Source organism: Lynx canadensis, chromosome E3, assembly GCF_007474595.2.
Source record: "Lynx canadensis isolate LIC74 chromosome E3, mLynCan4.pri.v2, whole genome shotgun sequence".
NCBI lineage: Eukaryota > Metazoa > Chordata > Mammalia > Carnivora > Felidae > Lynx > Lynx canadensis.
The window spans coordinates 10,485,239-10,507,106 of NC_044318.1; the positions used below are offsets into that span (position 1 = coordinate 10,485,239).

The 21,868-nt window shown below is 50.7% G+C and overlaps 1 protein-coding gene across 7 annotated transcripts in view; it reads left to right on the forward strand.

The window, feature by feature from the left end:
* SNX29 (sorting nexin 29) overlaps nucleotides 1-21,868 on the forward strand; it is a 501,802-nt gene that overhangs the window by 310,103 nt on the left and 169,831 nt on the right. For all 7 annotated transcript variants that reach the window (XR_003965611.1, XR_003965609.1, XM_030300939.1 and 4 more), the window contains one exon: nucleotides 15,783-15,899. Coding sequence is in view for 5 of the 7 variants with exons in the window: in XM_030300939.1 (XP_030156799.1) it covers nucleotides 15,783-15,899 (117 nt within the window). In the remaining 2 variants the exon portion in view is untranslated. The remainder of the gene's footprint in view (nucleotides 1-15,782; nucleotides 15,900-21,868) is intronic.

Sequence of the window (21,868 nt, forward strand, 5' to 3'; positions counted from 1 at the left end):
GGGACCTGCAGCCTCTAGAACAGTTGAGGAATACGTTTTGGTTTTTGTTTTTTGGAATTTACCCAAGTACTGTTCTAGCAGCCTGAAGGGTGGAAGACAGGCCCGAATTCCATTCATGGGATTGCATCCTCATGACCGGTCCCCTCCCAAAGGCCCACCTCATAACGACGTCACATGCTCAGTAAGCTTGGACATAGGACTCTCGGCCGGGGACACATTCAGTCTGCGTCACTAACTTGCATTGCAGCTGGTGGTGGCGGGTGCAGATCATTCTTTGTGGAAGGAACTGTGGGGGTGCCTCATAGTCACCTTTCTTTTTTTCTGTTTTAAAAAAAAATGTTAGTTTATGTTGAAAGAGAGAGAGAGTGTGTGTGTGCCAGCAGGGGAGGGGCAGAGAGAGGGGTAAAGAGAGAATCCCAAGCAGGTTTCACACCTCGAGTGCAGAGCCGGGTGCCAGGCTCCATCCCGCGAGCCCTGAGATCAATACCTGAGCCGAAAACAAGAGTCGGATGCTCAGCCAACTGAGCCACCCAGGTGCCCCTAGTGTTTGCTTTTCTAACACTTAAACATTTAACATTGCTCACATCTAAAAAATGCTTAGAAGTGATTTCTATTCCTCTCTCTCCACGTGTTCCACACACTTATGGAGCACTTGCTGTGTGCCAGGCACTGTTTGGGGCCCTGGGGGTATGGCAGTGAACACCACCAGAATCCCTGCCCTCCTGTTGCCTACTTCTTGTGCGGATGAAGTGACCATGAAGATGCGTAATCGGCTGATAGGCAGGGTTGTACCGGAATCAGACCGAGGATGGGGAGTGATGGGGGTAAGGGGAAATAGTTTGTACAGTGTGGACATTCGAGGTCATACTGAGATAAGCCAAGAATAAAGGTCCACGGGTGGAAGAGACAATGGGCCAGGTGGTTAATTATCTGGGGGAGGAAAGTCCTATGCAAAGGCCCTTGTGTTTAAAGAACAGAAACGAGGCCCATAAGGCTGGAAACGGTGTCGGGGGCCGTGGTAGGAGACAAGGGCAGAGATGGAAGGGCCTGGTCAGGTCAGGCCTCCTAGGCCCTTGTTGGGACATGCCTTTAGCTCTGAGTGATGTGGGAGCTGCTGGTGAATCTTGAGCAGTGACGGTGCGGGTGCACTGGCCACTCTGTTGAAAGCAGGTGGACGGTGGGCAGGGCAGAGGGCGGTGAGACCACCTAGGGACTCTTGCAGGAGTCCCGGTGAGACAGCGTGGTGGCTTGGACCAGCGTGCTGGTGGGAAGCGGTGAGAGGGAGGGCGGCCGGTTCTAGACTTGGGTTGGAAGGAGAGCTGAGTTTGCTCTGGGTTGCATGTGGGCCACAAGAGAAGGAGGAGCCTAGGAGGATTCCAGAGTTTCTGGCCCACGCAAATGGAAGGCAGTGAATCGTCATCTCCGGTCTAACGGGGACATCTGCAAGGGGAGGAAAGTCAGGTTTGGTTCTCAGGCCGTTTACTTTGAAGGAAATGGGCGGGCCGTGGGATATGGGCATCCGGGCTTCCCCCGAAGATTTACAGTGATTGGTCCTCAGTGTACAGATGGTGTTTAAAACCACACGCCTGGCCGGGGGCATCGAAAGAGGTTTTCAGAATCTCCGTCTGTGAAGCAGAAAGCTTGCACACATCTGAGGAGATGTTTGCACACGTGTGGAATGGAGAGGTTGATGTAACCTGTCCCATCTAGCTTCCTCGGTGATGAGGGGGGGAACGTGATCCCTACTTCCCATGGGTGTTTGTTGTAAGGCAGCCTCTCACGTGCTTCTCCGGGCTTTATGCCCTTCTGCAGACTTGCAGGCCCACAAGTCTGGGACATCCAAGCTTGTGACCTGGAAGGATTGTGTTAGGATAGGCCTGGTTCTGCTGCAGTAATGAGCACTCCCCAGTCTCAGGGGTTTAATGTAATAAAAGTGCGCTTCGGTTGACACCGATGTTCAGCACGAGCTGTCCAGGGCCAAGGGTGGCAGTGTTCTGCCCCATGAACTCACTCAGGAACCTGGGCCGCCGGAGGCTCTCCTGTTGTGCGGCCACACCGGGTGGAGACTGTGGCCTCCTCACTTAGTGTGGCAGTGGCACAGAGCAGCAGCCCTTGGCTGAGACTCAGAAGGGACCCATGTGACTTCTCCCTGGAGCCCATTAGCCAGAGTAGCCAGGCGCCCGTGCCCAGCTGAGCCCGGGGCGGGAAGGTGAGCGCTGGTCTCCCTGCCACAACGACTCCTCGGTCGGTCATTGCCACCTCGGGGCTAGAGTGGCCGTGGGCTCGGGCCTTCAGGCCGCCTGCAGACCAGTGCTTTCTGCCGGTAGCGAGAGAGATTTAGGCCTCACTCCCACCCTTCCACCTTGGTACTCCGTGTTGAGCAGGTGAACTGCCTTTTGCTTCTACCAGATTCTGGGGAAGGGGGCATGGTTTCGCCTGGTCACCAGTTGCTCAAGTGATAGAAGACCCGGACAAGTCACGTTTGAGGCCCTCTGTTGGGGTCAGTTGTGGAGAAGGACTGTGTTACTGTTGCATTTATCTTCACTAAATATGTCATGGGCTTAAGGGACCCAGAGGAAAAAAGCTGCATCCCCTGTGGGCCTCTGCAGAAGGGGGAAAGGTAACTGATGTTTGCTGAGCGCCTGCTGCCAGCCGGCCATATTCTCGGTATTTCAAAGTACACAGGATCTTGGTTACATCACGAGCACCCATTGGAGGGAAGAGGGTATGGTGTCCACAGTGAGATTTAGAAATGTTCAGAACTGTAAGGAAGTAGTATCTCCTGTTCATGGGACACACCTGGCCGAGTGTGGCCGTGGAGTCAAACCCAGTCTGTCTGCCTTGAAACTCCATGTTGTTGGTTTGTTTGCTTTCTAAACCATTCTGTCTTGTCTTTCCATTGTGAGGACCTTGGCGCATAAAGAAATCTTACAGGTGCACACATTTTCGTGTGTGACCAGAGGCTGTGAGAATCTGAATCCTAATTGCCCCGTTGTTTATTGAGCCCTCGTTGTGTCTGGACTCTTTGAATCCTAATAGCAGCCCTATGACTTTACATGATTCTGTTGCCACCATCTTATAGATACAGAAGCTGAGACCCAGAGAGGCTGAATGATTTGTCCAAGGTCACCCAGCAAGTCACTGGCAGATAAGGGTTTGAACCCTGGTCTTCCAGGTCCAAGTTCATCATCTAGACCACTAGCCTACACTGCCTGCTGAAACTTGAGCACGCCCTTCCTTCTGTACAGGTGTTCATGGCCCCAGCTCACCCATGGGTAGTGACTTGGTTTCTCCACGCAGGGAGAAACTGGGCGGTCATTACCTGAAGGGGGCCTCTCTCAGCTTGAGGCGAGTGCCATGTGGTATGAGAAGGGGACTCTCCAGGGAGAAAGACTTTTTTCTGAAGCTCATAAAATTTAATGTTTTCCATTTACTGTCTTTGTTTTGAAACTTGGGCATAATACATAGAGCCGTGTTTGAAATATTCAGGAGGTCTCTGTAGTCCTTCTGAAGGAACATGATTAAGAATGCAGGCTGGACTCCCCTTATTTCTCGAAGACATTGGAATATGACAAAGAGCCACATAATTTCAGAATTTACATCTTTATATGAAATTCTGTGCTTTCCAGCACCCTGCACAATAAATGTTAAAGCAACACTCCAGGGTGAAATGTTTTTTGAAGAAACCTCTGGAATGGGGAGCGAGTGTTAGATCCGTGATATTGTAGAACTTCCTGGGTCTGGCAGCTAGTTCTGCGGAGCAAGCAGCAGCTGTCCTGTGCTGAGGCCCTACTGTGTGCTGGCCTGGGTGCCCTGAAGGCTGTTCCCTGTGACAGATCCCCACCTCACAGCTGAGCAGGCAGAGCTCAGAGCAGGGGCTTGGGGATGGGGGCCTGGCTCTCATCTTGTTCCACATGCCTCCTGTCCTGCAAGCTTCCATGTGATGTAGCTTGCGGACCCCTCACCAGGCCCCCAGGGGCGTCTCCTCCATGTTCCTGCCGCACCACAGGCCACACGGTGTGGGGACTGTCAGAGGCTGAATCCTGTGGAGACCGGGGGTCCCTGAGGGTCACCGCTGATGGGGGCACCCAGGACAGTGCGAGTGGCTAAATGAGCAAATGAAGAAGTAATTCTAGAAGTGTGCAGGGAGGCGCATCTGGCCTCAGGAATAATAGCTCTATAAAATAACAACCCCAGAGCCGCAAGAGATTGTACCCGTGGTAGCTGGGAGCATGAGCTCCGGGTTTGGATTCCAAGTGTTCCGCGGATCCGTCTTGACTAGGACTTAACCTCTGTCAGCCTCGGTTTCCTCGTCTCTTCCCTGGAGACGGAGCTAGAACATAGAAACCACCAGGGCAGGGCCTTCTCTCTCTCTCTCTCGCTCCCGCTCTCTCGTGTTGGCTGCTGTCCACAGTACTGAAAACAGGGCCTCGTGGGCGGTAGACGGTCCGGAGAAACTTGTGGAAGGGATGAGTGTGCGCATTTTCAGGCGTTTCCAAAGGAGGGAATATGTTGCCTGCGTGTGAGCTAATGAGTGGGTGATGCTGAGAGCCAGGTCTGGCCCAGAGTACGTGCCGAGGACCTGTGGGCTCCTAGTGAGGAAGGAACGCCCCGCGCCACCCCGCGCCCCCTTCGTCTTCCTCCTCCACTGCCTGTCGCGCCTGGCCTGCAGGCTGGACAAGGTGTTCTGTGCTCGGAGGTGGATGAGGCCACCGTGGAGCTGCCTTCCAACCGTGGGGTCCTTGGGAATCAGCAGTCCGCCTCTGTGAGCTGGCCTGTAACAGCGGTAGTTTTGAAAGGGGAGGCCAGCAAAGCTGTTCAACGTAATTCTGGATCTACTTCCCCAGGGTTGTGTACTTGTAATGGGTTATGATTGCACCCGTTGTGTGATGCCAGGTGAACTGCACTATCTCCTGTGTTACCAGAAAGGAGACTTTGTCCTCTTCGCTACCGCTGACCCTCCCCTAATCCCGCAAAAATAAGCCCTGGGAGTTTCTGGGTCACTTGGCAGTGATCCCAAGTCAGATGTATGGAGACGGAGATCTGCGCTCCATGCAGACACTGTGAATTGCGTGGGAGACAGCGTTGTCTTCTGGGTGCATGAAGACTGGTCACACCATTGCTGCACCTCCTTCTGTGGGAGTTTTGTGTAACAAAGAGTGTGTGGATCCGGGTGTTAGCTATTGCAGTAAGTACTTTGTGCTTATGGGGAAGCGTTCTATCCCCCTTTGGACCTCGTTTTCCTCCCCTGTGAAATGGGAGCGACAGTGGCAGCTGGCAGAATGTCTCAGGCCACTGTGTACAGTTGTACAGGTTGTATACTGCACAAGGGCACGTGCTCGGGGACCAGTAGGAGCTATATGTAGCCCATACCACGCTCACCGAGCTTAGGCTTCATGAGACTGTAGCTACTCAGAACGCACACCTTTTTCTTACCTCTGCAAAAGTTCCTTTATCTATGCCCCTGCAGACGCTTCATCCGTATTAAGTGTTAGGAAAACAGTAGCCGCTTTTGCTACTGTTGATGAATCATTTATGGAGACAGTGGATGAATGGATCAGAAGAGTGGGGGAAGGAGATCAACAGAGATTTGAGTCAAGGTTTGAAGAGTAGATAGGATTGTTGGAGGGGGAGCGTGTAGTCTCATTTGGTCAGTGGCCATCTTTCCCTTGAGATGCTTTCTCCCCTCCCCTTCCCACGTCTCTGCTCCTTCTATTGGCTATATGCTATGCCAAGGAAATTAATGGGATGCTGTTGAAAGTTACTATAAAATTTGGGGTTCTGGAGAAATTTCAATGCAGACAAAATGGTATAACATATCTCCCCATGCCCGTTGCCTACCCACCCGGCACCTTCTCTTTGGCCAGTCCTGCTGCCTGCCGAGCTTCCTTGACCACCCCCTCCGTATGATCTTGAGGTAAATTGCAGGCGTCTTGTCGTCGTATTTGTCCACCTCATTGACGGGTGTCAGGCAGAGAGGAGTGTGGTCTGGTTTGGGTTTTACGGGGACTGTTTGAGCATCAGCTCGCGCGCAGGGCGGAGAACAAGTCGGGCGGCAGGGGCTGCCCTGTTTGTCCAGGTGGGATATGAGGCTGCTTCTGACCCAAGGCTTGGGGGACTGGCTGGAAGAGAGGAAACGCATCTGGAAGGGGTTCAAGCTGTAGATCGTGCAGGGCCTTTGGCACTGGCTGCTTTTGGTAGCACCTGGTTAATAGCAAGCAGCGGCTAACAGTATGGAGTACTTAGTGCACGCCAAGCTCCAGGCTGATCACTCCTCGTGTGTTAAGTCCTTTAAATGTCACAGAAGCCCTGTGACATTTACGCTGTTACCAACCTCATCTTATGGATGAGAAACTGAGGCCCAGAGAGGGAAAAGCGACTTGCCTGAAGCCTCTGCCGGGAAGGGGGAAAGGTCTCCTGGTTCTGGGTGCGGCGCGCCCTGAACACCCTGCCGGCCAGCCTCTGTGCTGATGCCCCAGCAGGACGGGGGACGGATGGCAGCACCTGTTTCAAAGCTTCGCGGCCGCATGGCGCGTCTGCGCCGTTCCTGGGAGAGCGCATCTTTCGTGGTTTTGTCGGGCTTTGCTCTTCCTCCTCATTTGTCTCAAGCAACCGCTGCGAAGGTGTCGGCTGCTCCTTTATTACCGCGGCTTCTCAGTATTCTGCCTTTGCTCTGGAAGGGCCATGAGCGAAGGCAGGGAAGAAAAGGTGTTTTCTGGGCTGTGCGCAGCTGCTGCTCTGTGTGACCTTTCTCCACGGCTTGCCTCTGTGTATTCTCGGAAAGGTCGTGCTACAAGAGAGGTGAGGACCCACGTGTTAGGGACTGGGACCCAGCAGCTCCGTGGCGGGCCTGTCACAGCTACCTGGGCATGTGTTTCTCAGCGACATCCCGGTACTAATTGAGCTGTTGTTAGTTCTGGGTGTTTCTCCCCCTCCCCCCCCCCCCCCATGAAATCGTAATCCCAGCCAGATGTTTCCAAGTATTACTTCTCGCAAGCTTGGCGCTGCGGGCACAGTGGGGCTCGCTGCAGAGGAAGTGAAGACAAGCTCTTTCAAACTGAACTAACCACTAGGGTTTTCTCCCCAGTCACTACTTATCTCAGTGACTTTGCAGACGGAGCCCACACGGTCCTATCTCGGTGGCACCTGAAGGTGGGTCTGCCTCACAGGCTGCGGCCGAGGGTGTCACTTGACAGCTTCATGACGTGCTGTCGAGGAGGCCCAGTGTCAAGGTAGCAGAGCTGCTGCCTCGCCGAGAAGGGAGGGCGTGGACAGCTCCTGGGCTCAGCCCCCCTTCCCACCAGCAGGAGCAAAGCGAAAGGAGCCAAGGAAGGAGGAAGCTGGAGAGACTGGGAAGATTTAGGAGACCCAGGACTGTGAGCTCTGGACTCACGCACCCCTTCTTGCAGACAATCGCTTGCCCTTTCTGAACCTTGGCTTCCTCGTCTGTAAAATGGGCGCAGAGCTACACTTCCCAGGCGGGTTGTATATGCTAGTGTATGAAGCCCCCGCAACGCTGCCTGACCCCAGAAAGTACTTGTTGTGATCACTTAGGGCTCGTTCCCTGGGGCCGGCACTGGGCAGCGGCCGAACTCTCTTTCTCTGTTCCCCATGACAAACCTGTACAGTAAGGGACAGTGTCCTCAGTTGACAAAGAACATAGCAAGAATCAGAGATGTGAAATTATTTACTCGCAGTCACACGGCAGCGAGTAGACAGAGCCTGGGTTTGACCTCCACGCCCCTTATTTTTCTGTACTCCATCCTGATTTTGAACCTCCCGCAGTAATATCTGACAGCCCCTCAGAGTGTCTTCATGTGACGTCACTTGGAAACTAGTTTCCAAAACGTCTTCACAGGAAGCAACAAACACTTTGCAGAAGGCTTGCCCTGGTGCTGGGGTGCTCCCGGAATCTTCTCTGAGTTTCTCCCTTGGACCCTGAGTTCCCCAGGAGGGTCTGCCTTAGCAGGGGTTCTGACTCCCTCTGGGTGCTCTTTCCCTTACTGCCAGGGTCTCTCGGGGTGGGTGTCTGTAAAATGGTCCGAGGCCGGGTGTCTGGAGGCTCCGAGGGCAGTGGGAGGAGGTCTTCATGCTGGTGACAGCGTGCCCTGTAGAGCTGGTGGTGCCTTTTCCTGGAGGGTGTGTGTCTGTTGGTGCTTGTTCTTCAAGGGGGGTGTGTGCGTGTGTGACGGCACCTTGTCCCTGGGGGGGGGGGGTGTGAGTGTGCCGGTGCTCTTGTCCTGGGTCCGGGTCCATCACTCCTGGCGGCCCCGTGCTGCTGAGACTGCGCGAGCATCCTGGTGATGGTGGAGGGAGAGGCAGGGGGGAGAGTCCAAAAGGAGGACTCAGAACTTTGAATCTTGGTTCTGACGCAGCCGGCTTGCTGTGTGGTCATGGGCAAGGTGCTGATTATCCTCTCTGTGCCTCAGGTTCCTTAGCTATGAAACTCCAAGTGAAAGCATCACCTCCCAGGGAGCCATGGCATCGATGAGGTGCTTCCTAAAGCGCTGCTAGAGCAGCAGTCGTGCCGAGGAATTGCCCTGTGAGCCTGACGCCCCTTCCCCACGGTCGCTGTCCAAAATGCCCCCTCATTTCTCACCTTGGGAGTCTCATGGCCCCGGCAGAGGAGGAGGAGACCGGGTCTAGAGTCGTGGCCCTGGTAGGAATAAGCCCTGTGCCCTTACACGGGGCTCTCAGCCTTTCTCAGCCCGGTCTTCCTCTGTCCCCACACGGTCACAGTATTGCTCTTGCTGGCTAATTTATCCGTCGCCTGAAGGGCCACGTGATGGAAAGACTGTGGGCTGTGGAGCCGTGATGACTGGGTTCGTCTCAGCTGTCACTCGTGAACTCTGTGACCTGAGACAGTTTGTTCCTTAGTTCCTGAGCCCCACCTTCCTCCCCTGGAGAATGGGCATGATCAGGCAACTGTAGGAAAAGTTCAACACACGGGGGGGTCAAAGAAAGTGATGGCAGCTATACTTTCCCCAGAACTTCTGAGACCTGTGTCCTGGGCTGGGTCTGCATACTCATTATTTTAGTTAACTTTCCTAAATTTGTTTAGTTGTCAAGCCCAGAGTGACACCGTGCAAGAAAACAACACAGAGGCACCTGAGTGGATCAGTCGGTTGACCGTGCGACTCTTGATTTCCGTCCGGGTCGTGATCCCAGGAGTGTGGGATTGGGCTGCACGTCGGGCTCCGAGGTGGGCAGGGAGCATACTTGAAATTCTCCCTCTTTCCCTCTTGCTGCAAAATAAAATTGAAAAAGAAAACGCATATCCATCCGATAGACTGACAGTTGATAGCGTTGGTTCTGTCTCTGTTTTTTTAAAGTGTACTTATTTTGAGAGAGGCCGTGCGAGCAGGGGAAGGGCAGAGAGACAGAGAGTGAGAATCCCAAGCAGGTTCCTCGCAGTCAGCACCCAGAGCCTGATGCAGGGCTCAAACTCACAGAACTGTGAGATCGTGACCTCAGCTGAAATCAAGAGTCAGATGCTTAACCAGCTGAGCCACCCAGGCGCCCCAGGCGCCCCAGTTCGTTCGTTTTCTTTCTTTCTTTCTTTCTTTCTTTCTTTCTTTCTTTTCTTTCTTTCTTTCTTTCTTCTTTCTTCTTCTTTCTTTCTTTCTTTCTTTCTTCTTTCTTCTTTCTTTCTTTCTTTCTCTTTCTTCTTTCTTTCTTTCTTTTAAAGAATTCAAATCTCATCTAAAAACGATCATAGTTGGGCTTCATTTTTCATCATTAACTCATCATTGTTTCTGATAATTATTAATGCAAGGCAGAACTGGGGTTTTTTCTTAAACTTCCAATTCTTTGCAGACTGACACCTATGTACACCCCCCCCCCGCAAAAAAAAAAACCCAGAAAATCTATGGAATTCCTGGATTGCATTGCAATATGAAATTGTGTCAAATATTTTTAGCTCTTTACTGTGAACTTCTGTTCTTACCTAGTCCCACTCTGGTAGCCCACGGTCCGCCTTCCACATCTCGGCCCCGGTTCACGGACCCCTCTGGGTAGCACCTGCCGCAGGCTCACTGCGCCATTTCCGAGCGTTCCGCCCGCCACATTGCGCGTGCCAGTTGATGCTGTTAGCGCCCTGGGGTAGTTGTTCTCTGGCTCGTGGCCTGGTTCACCCCCGCGAGGAGTTGGAAGTGGACAGCCGGCAAGTGCAGACGCTTCTGTGACACCACTGTTTTGCAAATAGGAGCTGAAAAGCTAGGTTTTCTGCAAGTCAGGACCAGCCCAACTGCAGCTGATACCCTGTGTGTGACTTTGAAGGCAGCTCCCAGAACTGAGTGATCATCATGGCCGGTGGGGCCTTCAAAAAGTACTTGGTTGGATTTCCTACTCCCAGTGAGTCAAAATTTCTGAGGGTGAGGCCCCCAAATCTGTATTTTTCTCTTTTTTAATGTTTTTAATTTTATTTTATTTTTGAGAGAGAGAGAGAGAGAGAGAGAGACAGAATGCAAATGGGGAGAAGGGCAGAGAGAGAGGGAGACACAGAATCCGAAGCAGGCTGCAGACTCTGAGCTGTCAGCACAGAGCCCGACGCGGGGCTCCAGCTCATGGACAGTGAGATCATGACCTGAGCCGAGGTCGGCCACCCAGCCAACTGAGCCACCCAGGCGCCCTCTCAAAATCTGTATTTTTCAAACACCCTGCAAGTGGCTAATGATCAGCTTGGTTCGGGAGCCTCTGGCCCGCACTGCCCTGCTTCCCTCTACCCCGTGGGGCAGGCTCCTCTCCTTCACCCTCGAGGGGCACAGCTTTCTACCATAGCTCCAGATGGAGCGCAGAGAGCGCAGGCAGGGGCCTTCCCGCCTGCCGCTTCCCGCTTCCCGACTCTGACTCTGACACTCAGTCCCCTAGCCCCGCCTCTCTGAGCCCGAGGCTCATCTTTAGGAAGGCTCTCCGGGCCTCCAGGAGGCATGTGGGCGGAGCGAGGATCCTGTGAGCGAACGATATAACGCCTGGAAGAGGCGTGGCATGCAGTTGGTGCTCAAAAGCCAACGCAGACAGGTGGGCGCTGGCCGGGGCTTGGTCCTCACTGAGCAGGTGCAGTGTCCTCATCCCAGAGAGAGGTGCTCGAACCCTGCCTGCAGCCTGTGTACATGGGACCAAAGAAGAGCTTGTGCGTTTGATAAAACTTAGCACACTGAGACCTCTCAGTGAATGTTTTTGGATCCTTGGGGGGGGGGGGTGTGTGACCAGAACAGCCTCAGTTGCTGTTAAAATTTGGGGGGTGTCTTGGTGTCGTTCATCAGGGAAGTGTCTAATCAGGTAGCTGAGGGAGGGAGAAGCATGATTTGCTCTGAATGTGATTAGATAGAACATTCTGATATCAAAGGAAATGCCAGAGGCATTTTTAAAAAAAATTTACAATTCTTTCATGATTTGGCAGGTAATTATGATAATTCCTGGGATTTTCACAGACTTAAAGGCTTTTTCACAGCCACTTTGTTTTTGGAAATCATCTTCTCTGATGCTCCAGCTGGAATGGATTGCTCAGTCCCCTGACGTTCCAAAGGCATCGTCTTCCAAAGCCCGACTCAAATGTCACCTTCCTGATGGCACTTTCCCGCATCCCTTAGGCCAGGGATACCAAGCAGGGGTCTCCCACGGACCCAGATGCTGATCGGTTGGTAATGGCTGCCTGAGTGTTTTCTTGAGGAAGGAGTGCAGCAAGCAGCTAGTGATGTCTGCCGGGGGCTGGAGGCGGGAGATATGAGGTGAGCCTGGTGAAGTCTTCCAAGCCACGTGGTTGAGCATTTAGGTGGGTTCCAGCTGTTTGGAGTTAAACTGGTGCTTTGGGCACAGGGGCAAGTAGAGGCCCCAGATAACTCCCAAACAGAGATGTGCCAGGTCACAGGTGAGTGACGTAAAAGTTGGATAGATGTTGCCAGATCGCCCGTGACTTAACACTTCTTGAGTCTTTCTACCTTCCATCTTTGTTCTCTCTGGGGGAGGCCTTCCCTGACACCCCGTCCTCTTCCCCAGTCTTTCTCTCTCCCTGAGCTCTAAGTTTGTTTGACCTGGAGGAACCCCATGACATACCTGCCTCCCCCCACCACACGTGGAACAGGGCCTGACACGTGGTTAGCAATTCTGTTGGTGACGTTGCCTCAGTGGGGGACAAGGAGTCTGTCTCCATAGCTGAGCTCCTTGGTAGAGCACGTGTGGCCCCTTGTATCCGGCTTCAGCAGGCATCCTTTTCCTTTATTTCCCTTCCATGCCATCACCCATCCTGGAAGGCCGGCTCTCCCGCACTGAGCGCTCACCATGCCCAGACACAGTGCACCCGCTCAAGGCAGCAGCTCCGTGGCCCCATGCAGTGGGTATGGTTTTGAACCCTCATTTCGTAGGTGAATGGCTCTAGGCTCCTCGTCGTTAAGTGATGTGCCCTAGAGCTGACTGTAAGTGATCAAGCGCAGGCCTATCTTGCACCGGAATCTGAGCCCTTAACTGCCTTGTCTCAGCTGCCCACGCCACCCCAGCAACTTCGGGGTCTTTGCACCTGAAGTTTCCTCTGCTGAATGTGCCTTTCTCCTCCCTGTCTACAGGGCGTCCTCCTAGAGCTCAGCGCGTTTATGGGATGTAGATCTGTGGGTCTGAGTGACTTTAGATGCCAAAGGTGGGGGGCAAGCGATGGGGGGTTAGAGAGAGGCCGGCACCAGATCTCAAAGGTGTTTGGGTTTTATTTATCTTCAGGGCAGCAAGAAGCATTGAAGGTTTTGAACAGCAGGTGACAGCATCAGATGTTGCTTTGGGAAGATTAGAGGAGGGACTCGAAGGGTAGCTACTTAATGTCCCTCCCTCCCCATTCCCTGTGAGGTTCTGTGGCTGCTGAAAATCAGGAATGGTCAGGTGGGACCTGTAAGCACCCTCAGAGCCTAATAAAAACTCCAGCAGGCAGTGCTTGAGCTTCCTGCTTTCGTTTCTATGATCTCCGCTTGGTCTGGAGGCTCTGGGAGACTTGAATCCATTTTTAGTTATACTGGACTTGGAAGGAGGGACTCACGGAACAGCATGCTCGGCATGGTTTGTGGGAGACGAAAGCTGTGTGTCTCAGTGTCTGTGTGTAGGGATCTCTCGTACAGAAATTCGGAGTTTCAGAGCCCGGTTGAATAACAGGGAACCTTGTAGTTTTCATGGCTGCTCGAAATGAGCGCATCAAATTTCGTCTCCTCTGTTCCCCCGGATCTCCACCCCTTCGCCCTGCCTCCTTCCCTAGTGAAATGAAAGCTTCGTCTGACACGGTCAGCTCACTCTTCTGGCTGCAGAAGAGAACAGCTCATGATAAATACCCTTTGGAGCTGGGATGTGTCGATGTTTTATGCATTTATGGAAAATTTGTTTCAACACTCTGGCTGCCCCTGCAAAACAAAGCAAAACAAAAACAAAGCGGAAGCCCTGCTTTGCTTTGGAAATGACAGTGGCATTTATTTAAAGCTCTATTTTGTGGGGGCACGTTGGCAGGTATTTAGCAGTGATATGGGTAGTTGTGTCACAGTTTCCTGTTTACTGTGTGGTAAACGGATTCTTAGGCCCGAGGAGGCTCATGGGGGATTTACGTGATTTCTGTGTGGAGGATCCACACACGCATTGTTAGCGATACCGTGTGTGTTTGTGAAAGGCCACAAGAAGACCATCCTAAGCTTTTTTTTTTTTTTTTTAATACAAAAGGGATAAGACAACGGGGAAACATTAATTTTGGGTCTATATACAAGGACCCTGGGTAGGGGCTCCCTGACTTACTCTCCCGTTGTTAATGGCATGGGACTTGCAGTGTCTTTCCCGCCCTTCTCACCGTGCATGTCGCACTGGTTTGAAAGAGGTGGGCACCTGAGAGACGGAGGCCACCGTGGACAGGGTGGGGGTTCACACAGCAAGTCGAAGGAAGCCTCAGAATTTGATCGGGAGCTCGGTACGTTTCATGTTGATTGTACCACGGCTGCCTTTAGTTTCAGGCCAAGAATTTTAATTCTTTTAAAGAGCCCAAGTGATTTATACCTGCTGGTAAATGGAACAGTGTTCATTATCAGGAAACTAAAAAGTAAGGAAAAGTAGAAATAATGGAAAGAAAATCTGTCCCTTGACTAATGGTAATATCTTGTGTATTTCCTTTTGTGCCTTTTACCTTTTATATAACGACGTATCAAAAAAAATAGAAAAAAAAAGGGGGGCCCTTCTTTACTCCTCCTGAGGCATCAGGACTTAGGTTAATGATCCTTTCTTTTCCCACAAAGGCGTCCTTAGATCCCTTCTTTATTCTGATGGTATGTTTTATATTTCATATATAATACTTATTACAAATGGTCTGGTAATATTTTTGTCTTGACTAGTGTTTATACTAAGTACCTGGCTGCAGTCTGTGGTATGTAGGAGGGGGTCATCTCTTGGGAAAAGCAGGGAGACCGGGTTAGGTGAGGGTCTCCTGACCTCTGCATTCTCGAGGGATTCTCTTTTGTGGTTGTTGTTCATTTATTTTTGAGAGAGAGAGAGAGAGAGCGAGCGCAAGTGGTGCTGGGGACAGAGAGGGAGGGAGGGAGAGGGACAGGGAGGGAGGGAGAGAGAGAGAGAGAGAGAGAGAGAGAGAGAGAGAATATATCCCAAGCAGGCTCCACACCGCCAGTGCAGACCCCAGGGTAGGGTGAACCCACAAACCATGAGATCATGAGCCCAAGTTGGACACTTAACTGACTGAGCCACCTGGGTGCCCTGGAGAGGTGTTCTCTTAAGATACTTGCAAGATTCTTCTTTGAACGTCCTGAAGAGCATGGCAAGAGGACGTCTCACATTTCTCTAAAAAGTTTAAATAAATTATAGTTGAATTTGATTTTAAGCCCGGTCAAGATTGCTCATGTAATCAGGGAAATTACTTTATGTTTTGGCCTTACAGGAAGACATCTTTGTAAACAAATAGCTGGAAAGGTCTGTTGTTGATTCTGTACCTCAATCATAGACTACCTTATGGCAACCTCTGTTTCTGTTTCTTGGGGTGAGCTGGGGCATTGATAAACGTGCAAAAATTCAAGGGCTCACCATGGACCATCAAGTGGGCTGCACGTGGGGCACGGTGGAAGTGGTAGAATCGTGGCAGGTAGCCCAGTGGTCGAGAGCCAGGGTCCTGGAGTCAATCCTTCATTAGCGGTATGACCTTGAGCTAGCTTCTTCCACTCTGTGACAGCCTTTCCCTTCTGTAAGGCAGAAATGACAACGCCTGCCTTATAGAGCCCGTGTAGCAAAGATGTTAGCAGCGCGTGGAAAGGATTTCCTGGCAATGACTAAGCAGTGACTGAAGGGTAGCTGTGCCATTGCAGTTCTGTCTGTCATCATTACTGTTCCCATTGCTTTGAGCTCTGGTTCTATTTTCTCGGGTTTCAGAACCAAGTTCCTGAGGAACAGAAATGGTCAGTCAGTCCAGCTGTACCATCAGCAGCGTGATTTTTGGCAGGCCCAACTCAGATGAGCAAGAAAGCCTTCGCTAGAAAAGTGTCCACGAAGGAGAAAAACCTTAAGCCCCAAATAACCCGATAACAGCACCGTCCTGACCGTGAACGGTCAACCGTAGATTCTGTAGTGTTAAAATGAACCAAGTGCAAGACGTGTTCACCTTACAGGTGGATTTGCACGACTCACAGGTGAGTGGCGTTCTGTCTCCAGCCCAAACAACCTCCCGGTGCCTTGCTGACAAGTGACAGGACCAGAGAAGGTGGGACAGGTGACTTGGGTGAGGGGAGTCTGCCCTCTGAGCCTCACCGTTCGGTGCTTGTGTGTTCCAGGTGGCGGAGATGCACGGCGAGCTGATTGAGTTCAACGAGCGCCTGCACAGGGCCCTGGTGGCCAAGGAAGCCCTCGTGTCCCAGATGAGGCAGGAGCTCATCGACCTGCGTGGGCCGGTGAGTGCTCCCCCCCCCCCCCCCCCCGGGAAGGTCCCAGCCCTGCCCTCCTGCCTGCTGTGTCAGTCTGTCTGCCCAGCCTCTGCGGCCCCCAACCCTGCTCCTCAGCTTGTTCGTTGTTTGACTGTGTCAAGGGTGTAGAAGAAGAGTACAGAGATGGCCAAGTGAGCTTCCGTGTACCCGCCGTCCAGCTGTTACATGTGCATTAACCTTCACTACGCTTGGTTTTCTTTGGATGGAAGGGGGTAGAATAAACACGATGATACCAGTTCCATTTGAAGCCCCCCTTTGTAACGTTTCATGCCCCGGTACCCCATAATCCATATTCTGAAATGGGCGTGTAGCCTTCTCCTTCCTATTTTTATACTTTGCTACATTCATACGTTTCAATTAGCCATAAGCAGTCTTGGTTCTGTTTAACTTTCACCTACATGATGTTACTGTGTAAATCCCGTGGCCCCTTGTTTTTGCTGGTTTTTAACTCAATTTTGTGGTTTGAGGACTGTCTCACAAAGATCTTTAAACTGTGGCTCTCTCGATACTTGGGGCCACTTACGGTAGTCCCCCCCATAGCCGTGGTTCCGCTTCCCGTGGTCTGGAAGCACACCACACTCCTTCTGGTGAGTTGTGAGAAGGTCAGCGGTGGCCTCATGCTACATCACGATGCCTGCATCACTCACCCCCCTTGATCCCGTCACTTAGGCCTTGGATCATCGCACATCATCACAAGAAGAAGGGGGAGTACAGAACAGTAAGATTTTGAGAGAGGGGCTCATTCACATCTTTTATTACAGTACATTGCTAAAATTATTCAGTTATTTTCTGTTGCTAACCCCTTACTGTGCCTGATTTATAAATTAAACTTTGTCATAGGTATTCATGTGTAGTAAAAAGCACAGTATGTGTATGCTTCAGTGCTGTCCATGGCTTCAGACATCCACTTAGGATCTTGGAATGTATCCCCCGCAGATACGTAAGGGGGGGGCGATTGTAGTTACTTGTTGTGGGCTGTCCTATGCATCCTGGGTGTTTAGCAGCACCCCTGATTTCTACCCACTGGAGGCCAGCAGCACTCCAGGCTGTTACAGTGACCAAGAAGGCCTGCAGACATTGCGTGACGTTTCCTGAGGGGCAGGGGCCAAACCACCCTGGTTAGGAAGTCCTGGTCTAGTTCATTCACTTTCTTGATTCTAGTTCTCTATTGAACAATGTATTGCACTATTTTTTTTTTCAAAACATTTTTTAGTGTTTATTTTTGAGAGAGAGCGAGAGAGCGCGCAAGTGGGGAAGGAGCTGAGAGAGAGGGAGACACAGAATCCGAAGCAGGCCCCAGGCTCTGAGCCATCAGCACAGAGCCTGACGCGGGCCTCGAACTCACTAACTGTGAGATCATGACTGAGCTGAAGTCAGCCGCTTAACCAGCTGAGCCACCCAGGTGCCCCAGTACCACAGTATTTGTAATCCCGTCCTGTTTTATTGGACATTTGGGTTGTTTGCATTTACTTAGCTGTCACAAACCCAGATGCTGAGAGTGTTTCATCCTCCTGTGCACATTTATGATAGCTTCTTCATCTCGGAGCTTTTATCATGTTAAATGTCAGATGCCCATAGGTAGGCAGGTAAGTTTAAAGCACGTCCTGTATCCCTGTGAAGTAGAACTGTCCTCAGTCGAGGTCAGTTTGTTTGAAGTTCCACAACCTGCTCTTCTCCCTTCTGTATTTAATTTGAATCAAATACTGGTGTGTGACTTCATCTGTACACAACTCCGTGTGGATCTTAGAAATAGGAACCATGAATATATTACCATCGTCCCCTGTCTGTGACCATTAGTCCTTTATACCATCAAATATCAGTGTTCATACTTCTTACTGTTCCATACCTTTTTATAGCTTTTTAAAAATTAGGATCCACATGAGGTCCACGTGTTGTAATTTGTTATGTCCTTTATGTTTCTCTTCTTCTTAAAACCCTTGTTTGAATTTAGTAAAATACGACATGAAATTTACCATGTTAGCCAGTTTGACGTGTGCAGTTGTGTGGCTTTAGGTGCACTCACGTTGTTGTGCAGCCCACACCACCGTCTGTCTTCGACCGTGTTCATCTTCCCCAGCTGAACCTCTGCCCACTCTACCCCGACGCCCCATTCCTCCCTCCTGCATCCCTCTGCCAACCAGTGTTGTGCTCCCTTTGTCTCTGGATTGAACCCACTCGCTTATGTTTCTGTTCATCTATGGAGTCCTCCAAACTCTCTTTTCCTAAACCACATGTCTGCTGAAGACCGGGTTTTGTCACCACCTGAGACTCGTCAGATCGCACCTCTACAGTGTTACTCCGCATGCCCCTCTGTTGCCTCTGTTTTCTTAACTTGGCGCTTGGGTCTGGGCACTGGATGTTGGTTAATTTCTCCCCCTAACGTTCCTGTCACTGGAGTGGTGTTTTCTATCAGGCGATGGAAGCTTCTGCTTGTCCCCTTTACTATCTTAGTGGCCATTTATTAGCACTTCCTGCCTCCACTATGCAAATGTTTCCTTGAGATCCGTGTTGTTGTTGTTGTTTATCACCTGTTGATTATCCCTCTGTCAGTGTGTAGGAGTTCCTGCCAACACTTGAACGTCTCTACGAATGCTTCTGGGTGTGAGGTGGTTTCCCTGGGATTTTTCTGATCACGAGCGGGGTGGGTGGGCCTTCTTGACATTTGCTGCCTGGTTATTTTGGCTTCCCCTTCTGTGACTTGTAGTCTTTGTCCCCTTTCTCCTGGGCTGTGTGTGTGTTTTCTTGCTGATTTCTAACAGTACTTCACATATCTTTTCAGTTACGCACGTTGTGAATATTCCCTACCAGCCTCGGGCTTACTTACGAACTTTTAATAAAGTGGCAATTGCAAACCTATGGGAAAGGGAGAATCATTTAATGAAACCCCGTCACTCAGCTCTCCCAGTAATCAGCTCTGGGTCATTCTTGATTCATTCTACTCAATTCATCCCTTCCAGCTCAAATTATTTGGATGCATGTCCAAGTCATGATACTATTTCAGACATAAATATTTGAGTATTTATCACTAAAAGATATTACAGTACGATTATCGTACCTGAAAAATCAGTGATAATTCCTTAGTGTCTTCAGATATCCAGTCAGTGGTTAATTTTCTCCAGTTATCTGAAAAAAATGTTTTTGATTTATCTGCTGTAATCAGGGTCTTAATGCAGTGCATACGTTGCAGTTGGGTAATAGGTCTCTGAAGCCTCTTAATTTGTATATTCCCTTCCATAGTCCTCCCTTCACCACCTTGTGTTGCCACTATTGACAAACTTGGCCCTTTGAACTCTAGGTTTTCCTGTTTAGGATTTTGTTGATTGCGACCCTATGGTGATCCTTACCGTGTTCCTCTGTCCTTTGCCTTCCCTTTGAATTGGTCATTAACTGTAGAGTCTTGATGAGTTTCAGGTTTGATTTTTTTTTTCTTTTGGACATCTTGCTTTCACAGGTGGCGGTTTGTCCTTCCAATCAGGGTGCACGTAGGCATCAATGTGGGAAGGCACCACTGGAGGTAGTTTCACACCAGACCCTCTTTGTTTCTCTGATGCCAGCGTGTGAATGTTGCCTCCTGTGCTTAAAGCCCTGTGGTGCATCCCTGATAGAGTTTGTTTCCCTCGCTCCTCACAAGCCCAAGATTTGTACGAGATCTCTGTGGAGCTCTTTCATTAGGGAGAGGCACATTTTCCTAAGACGGAAACACATTTCGTAAGTACCTATTGTGCACTAAGAACCCTTTGCGGCAGTTGATATCATCTTTGTTTTATAGGTTGACCAAGGCTCAGAGAGGTCCCCGAATCTCTGAGTGAGTATGTTGTGGAGCCGGATTCAAACTTGGATTTAATCACAAAGTCTGTTTCTTTCTTGCGCTCCACCAACTCTGGGCAATTGGGGGAACAAGTAAGGGGACTTCCCTTGTGTTACCCATCAGCCTTCCAAGCAAGATCCCAAGGTCCCTCTGTGTGTCCTTCCCAGCCGTGCCCCGTGTTAAAGACCTCGGCAATGTGCCTTCACATTTTACTGCATCTGTGACCCCGTAGCTGAGAAAGGACAGTGGGGTTGTAGTAACGGAGAACTCCCGGCGTTGACTTGTGTTTCAGAGTGTGGGCGGAACTGGTATGGGGTGCAGGCAAGTGTCTCCCATATCCCTGCCCAGTGCAAGGGGTCCTGGCATATTCCATGGCCCACCTTACCGGAGGGGGCTTGATAGCAGGTGCAGACCCAGGAGGGCTCCCATTGCTTAGTGTAGGTCGGATCCTATAGGAGTTGTCATGTGTCCTTTATGCTGAAAGAAAGATAGGTGGCTCTTGTCACCGCAGATGCATTTTCAGAGTGCACCTTCGGTGCATTATTCTCTGTGTGAATGACAAATACTACTAACCAGTTGTTATAAATAAGCAACTCTGGTTTTAATAGGTGACATTTATTGAGTAATTGATGTTTACCTCAAATTTAAATACGTCTAAAGTATTAGCCCTCCATTTAATCCTCACCGACCTCAGTGGTGATTACCATTATGACACCATTTTGCAGAAGCAGCACCTGAGGCTCAGACATGAAGTAACTCAGCCAAGCCCCCACAGCGAGAAGTGGGGGCTCTGTCTGCCTTGCAAGACTGGATTTTGCTTTAAACAATTGAAATTTGCAGACTTTTGGACTCTTGACAAATCTCGTTACACCCTTGCTAAAAAGTCAAGCAGTGTAAGAGCATTTAGTGAAAAGCGAATCTTCCTCCTGTCGCTGGCCCCCTCGTTTTTCTTCCTGGAGTCACTAACAATGACCAGTGTTGGGTTTGTCTTTTCAGAGATGAGGGATGCCTGGGGGCATCACACACACAGTCCTCCATGCTTTCGTAACTAGCTGCCGACTCCATATAGGACTCCCCCCAGCCCCATTTAGCAGGGGGGATCTTTTTATTTTACATGTAGCTCTACCTCATTCTTCTGTTGAAGAACTATGTCATGTTCCCTTAAACTGGCAATACCATAATTTATTTAACCAGGCCCCTATTGATGGATATTGAGTTGTTTCTTGTTTTTACTTCTGTGACAATGTTAGCATAACATTCTTGTGAAATCCTACTTTTGGATTAGAAGATTGTCGGGCAGTCTATGGGACTCAGCTCAGCCAGCTGACCCCCAGAAACCTTGCCTTGGAAGATTTCCAAGGCACTGGGGAGGACCACCCCCTTCTTCCATCCTCCCTGACCTCATTGCAGGAAACCCGTCTGGGGGGCCAGCATCCATCACCAGCTCACGATGTATCAAGTTCTGACAGTGTGTCAGGCACACATTGGGTCTTCGTGTTCATCCTCACTTAATTTTGGAGAGAAGCCTGTGAATCAAGTTGAGGTGTCACCCTCTTTTATAAATCTGGCAGCGGAAGTACAGAAGGGTTTAGGTCCCACCTGCCACCTCGTACGGTGCCCACAGTGGTGGGCCTCCATCCTGTCGGTCGTCTTCAGCTCCATGGCCCTTGCTTCCTCGTTCTATGTACCCTTTGCTCCTGCTGTTCCCTCTGCCTGGAATAATGCTCTGTGCTCAGGCCTCAAACCATCAATATCAACTCCTCACTTCCTCAGGAAACCATGCTGATGCCCGCGACAAGGTCACATTTTCCCTGTAGAGTATGATGCTTACAAGCCTCTCTCCCTTCTTCTCTTAATGTAATTCTATGTGGATCTGTCACTGATTGTTACCTGTATTCCCTGCTCCGGGAGAGCAAATTCTATGTCTCCTGCTTGCTTGGGGCCCAGTGATTCATGCAGTAGGTGCTGAGTTCATGTGGGTTGGCTCGTTGAGTGAATCATCAGATGAATGAATGAAAGTCCCAAGTAGGAAGTGCTAGAGTCCAGACTTCCCTGGAACCTTTGACGTGTAAGCCCACCTTCTCTCTGCCCTGCCATGTTTTTGTCTCCTGTCTGAATGTCCTTCAGG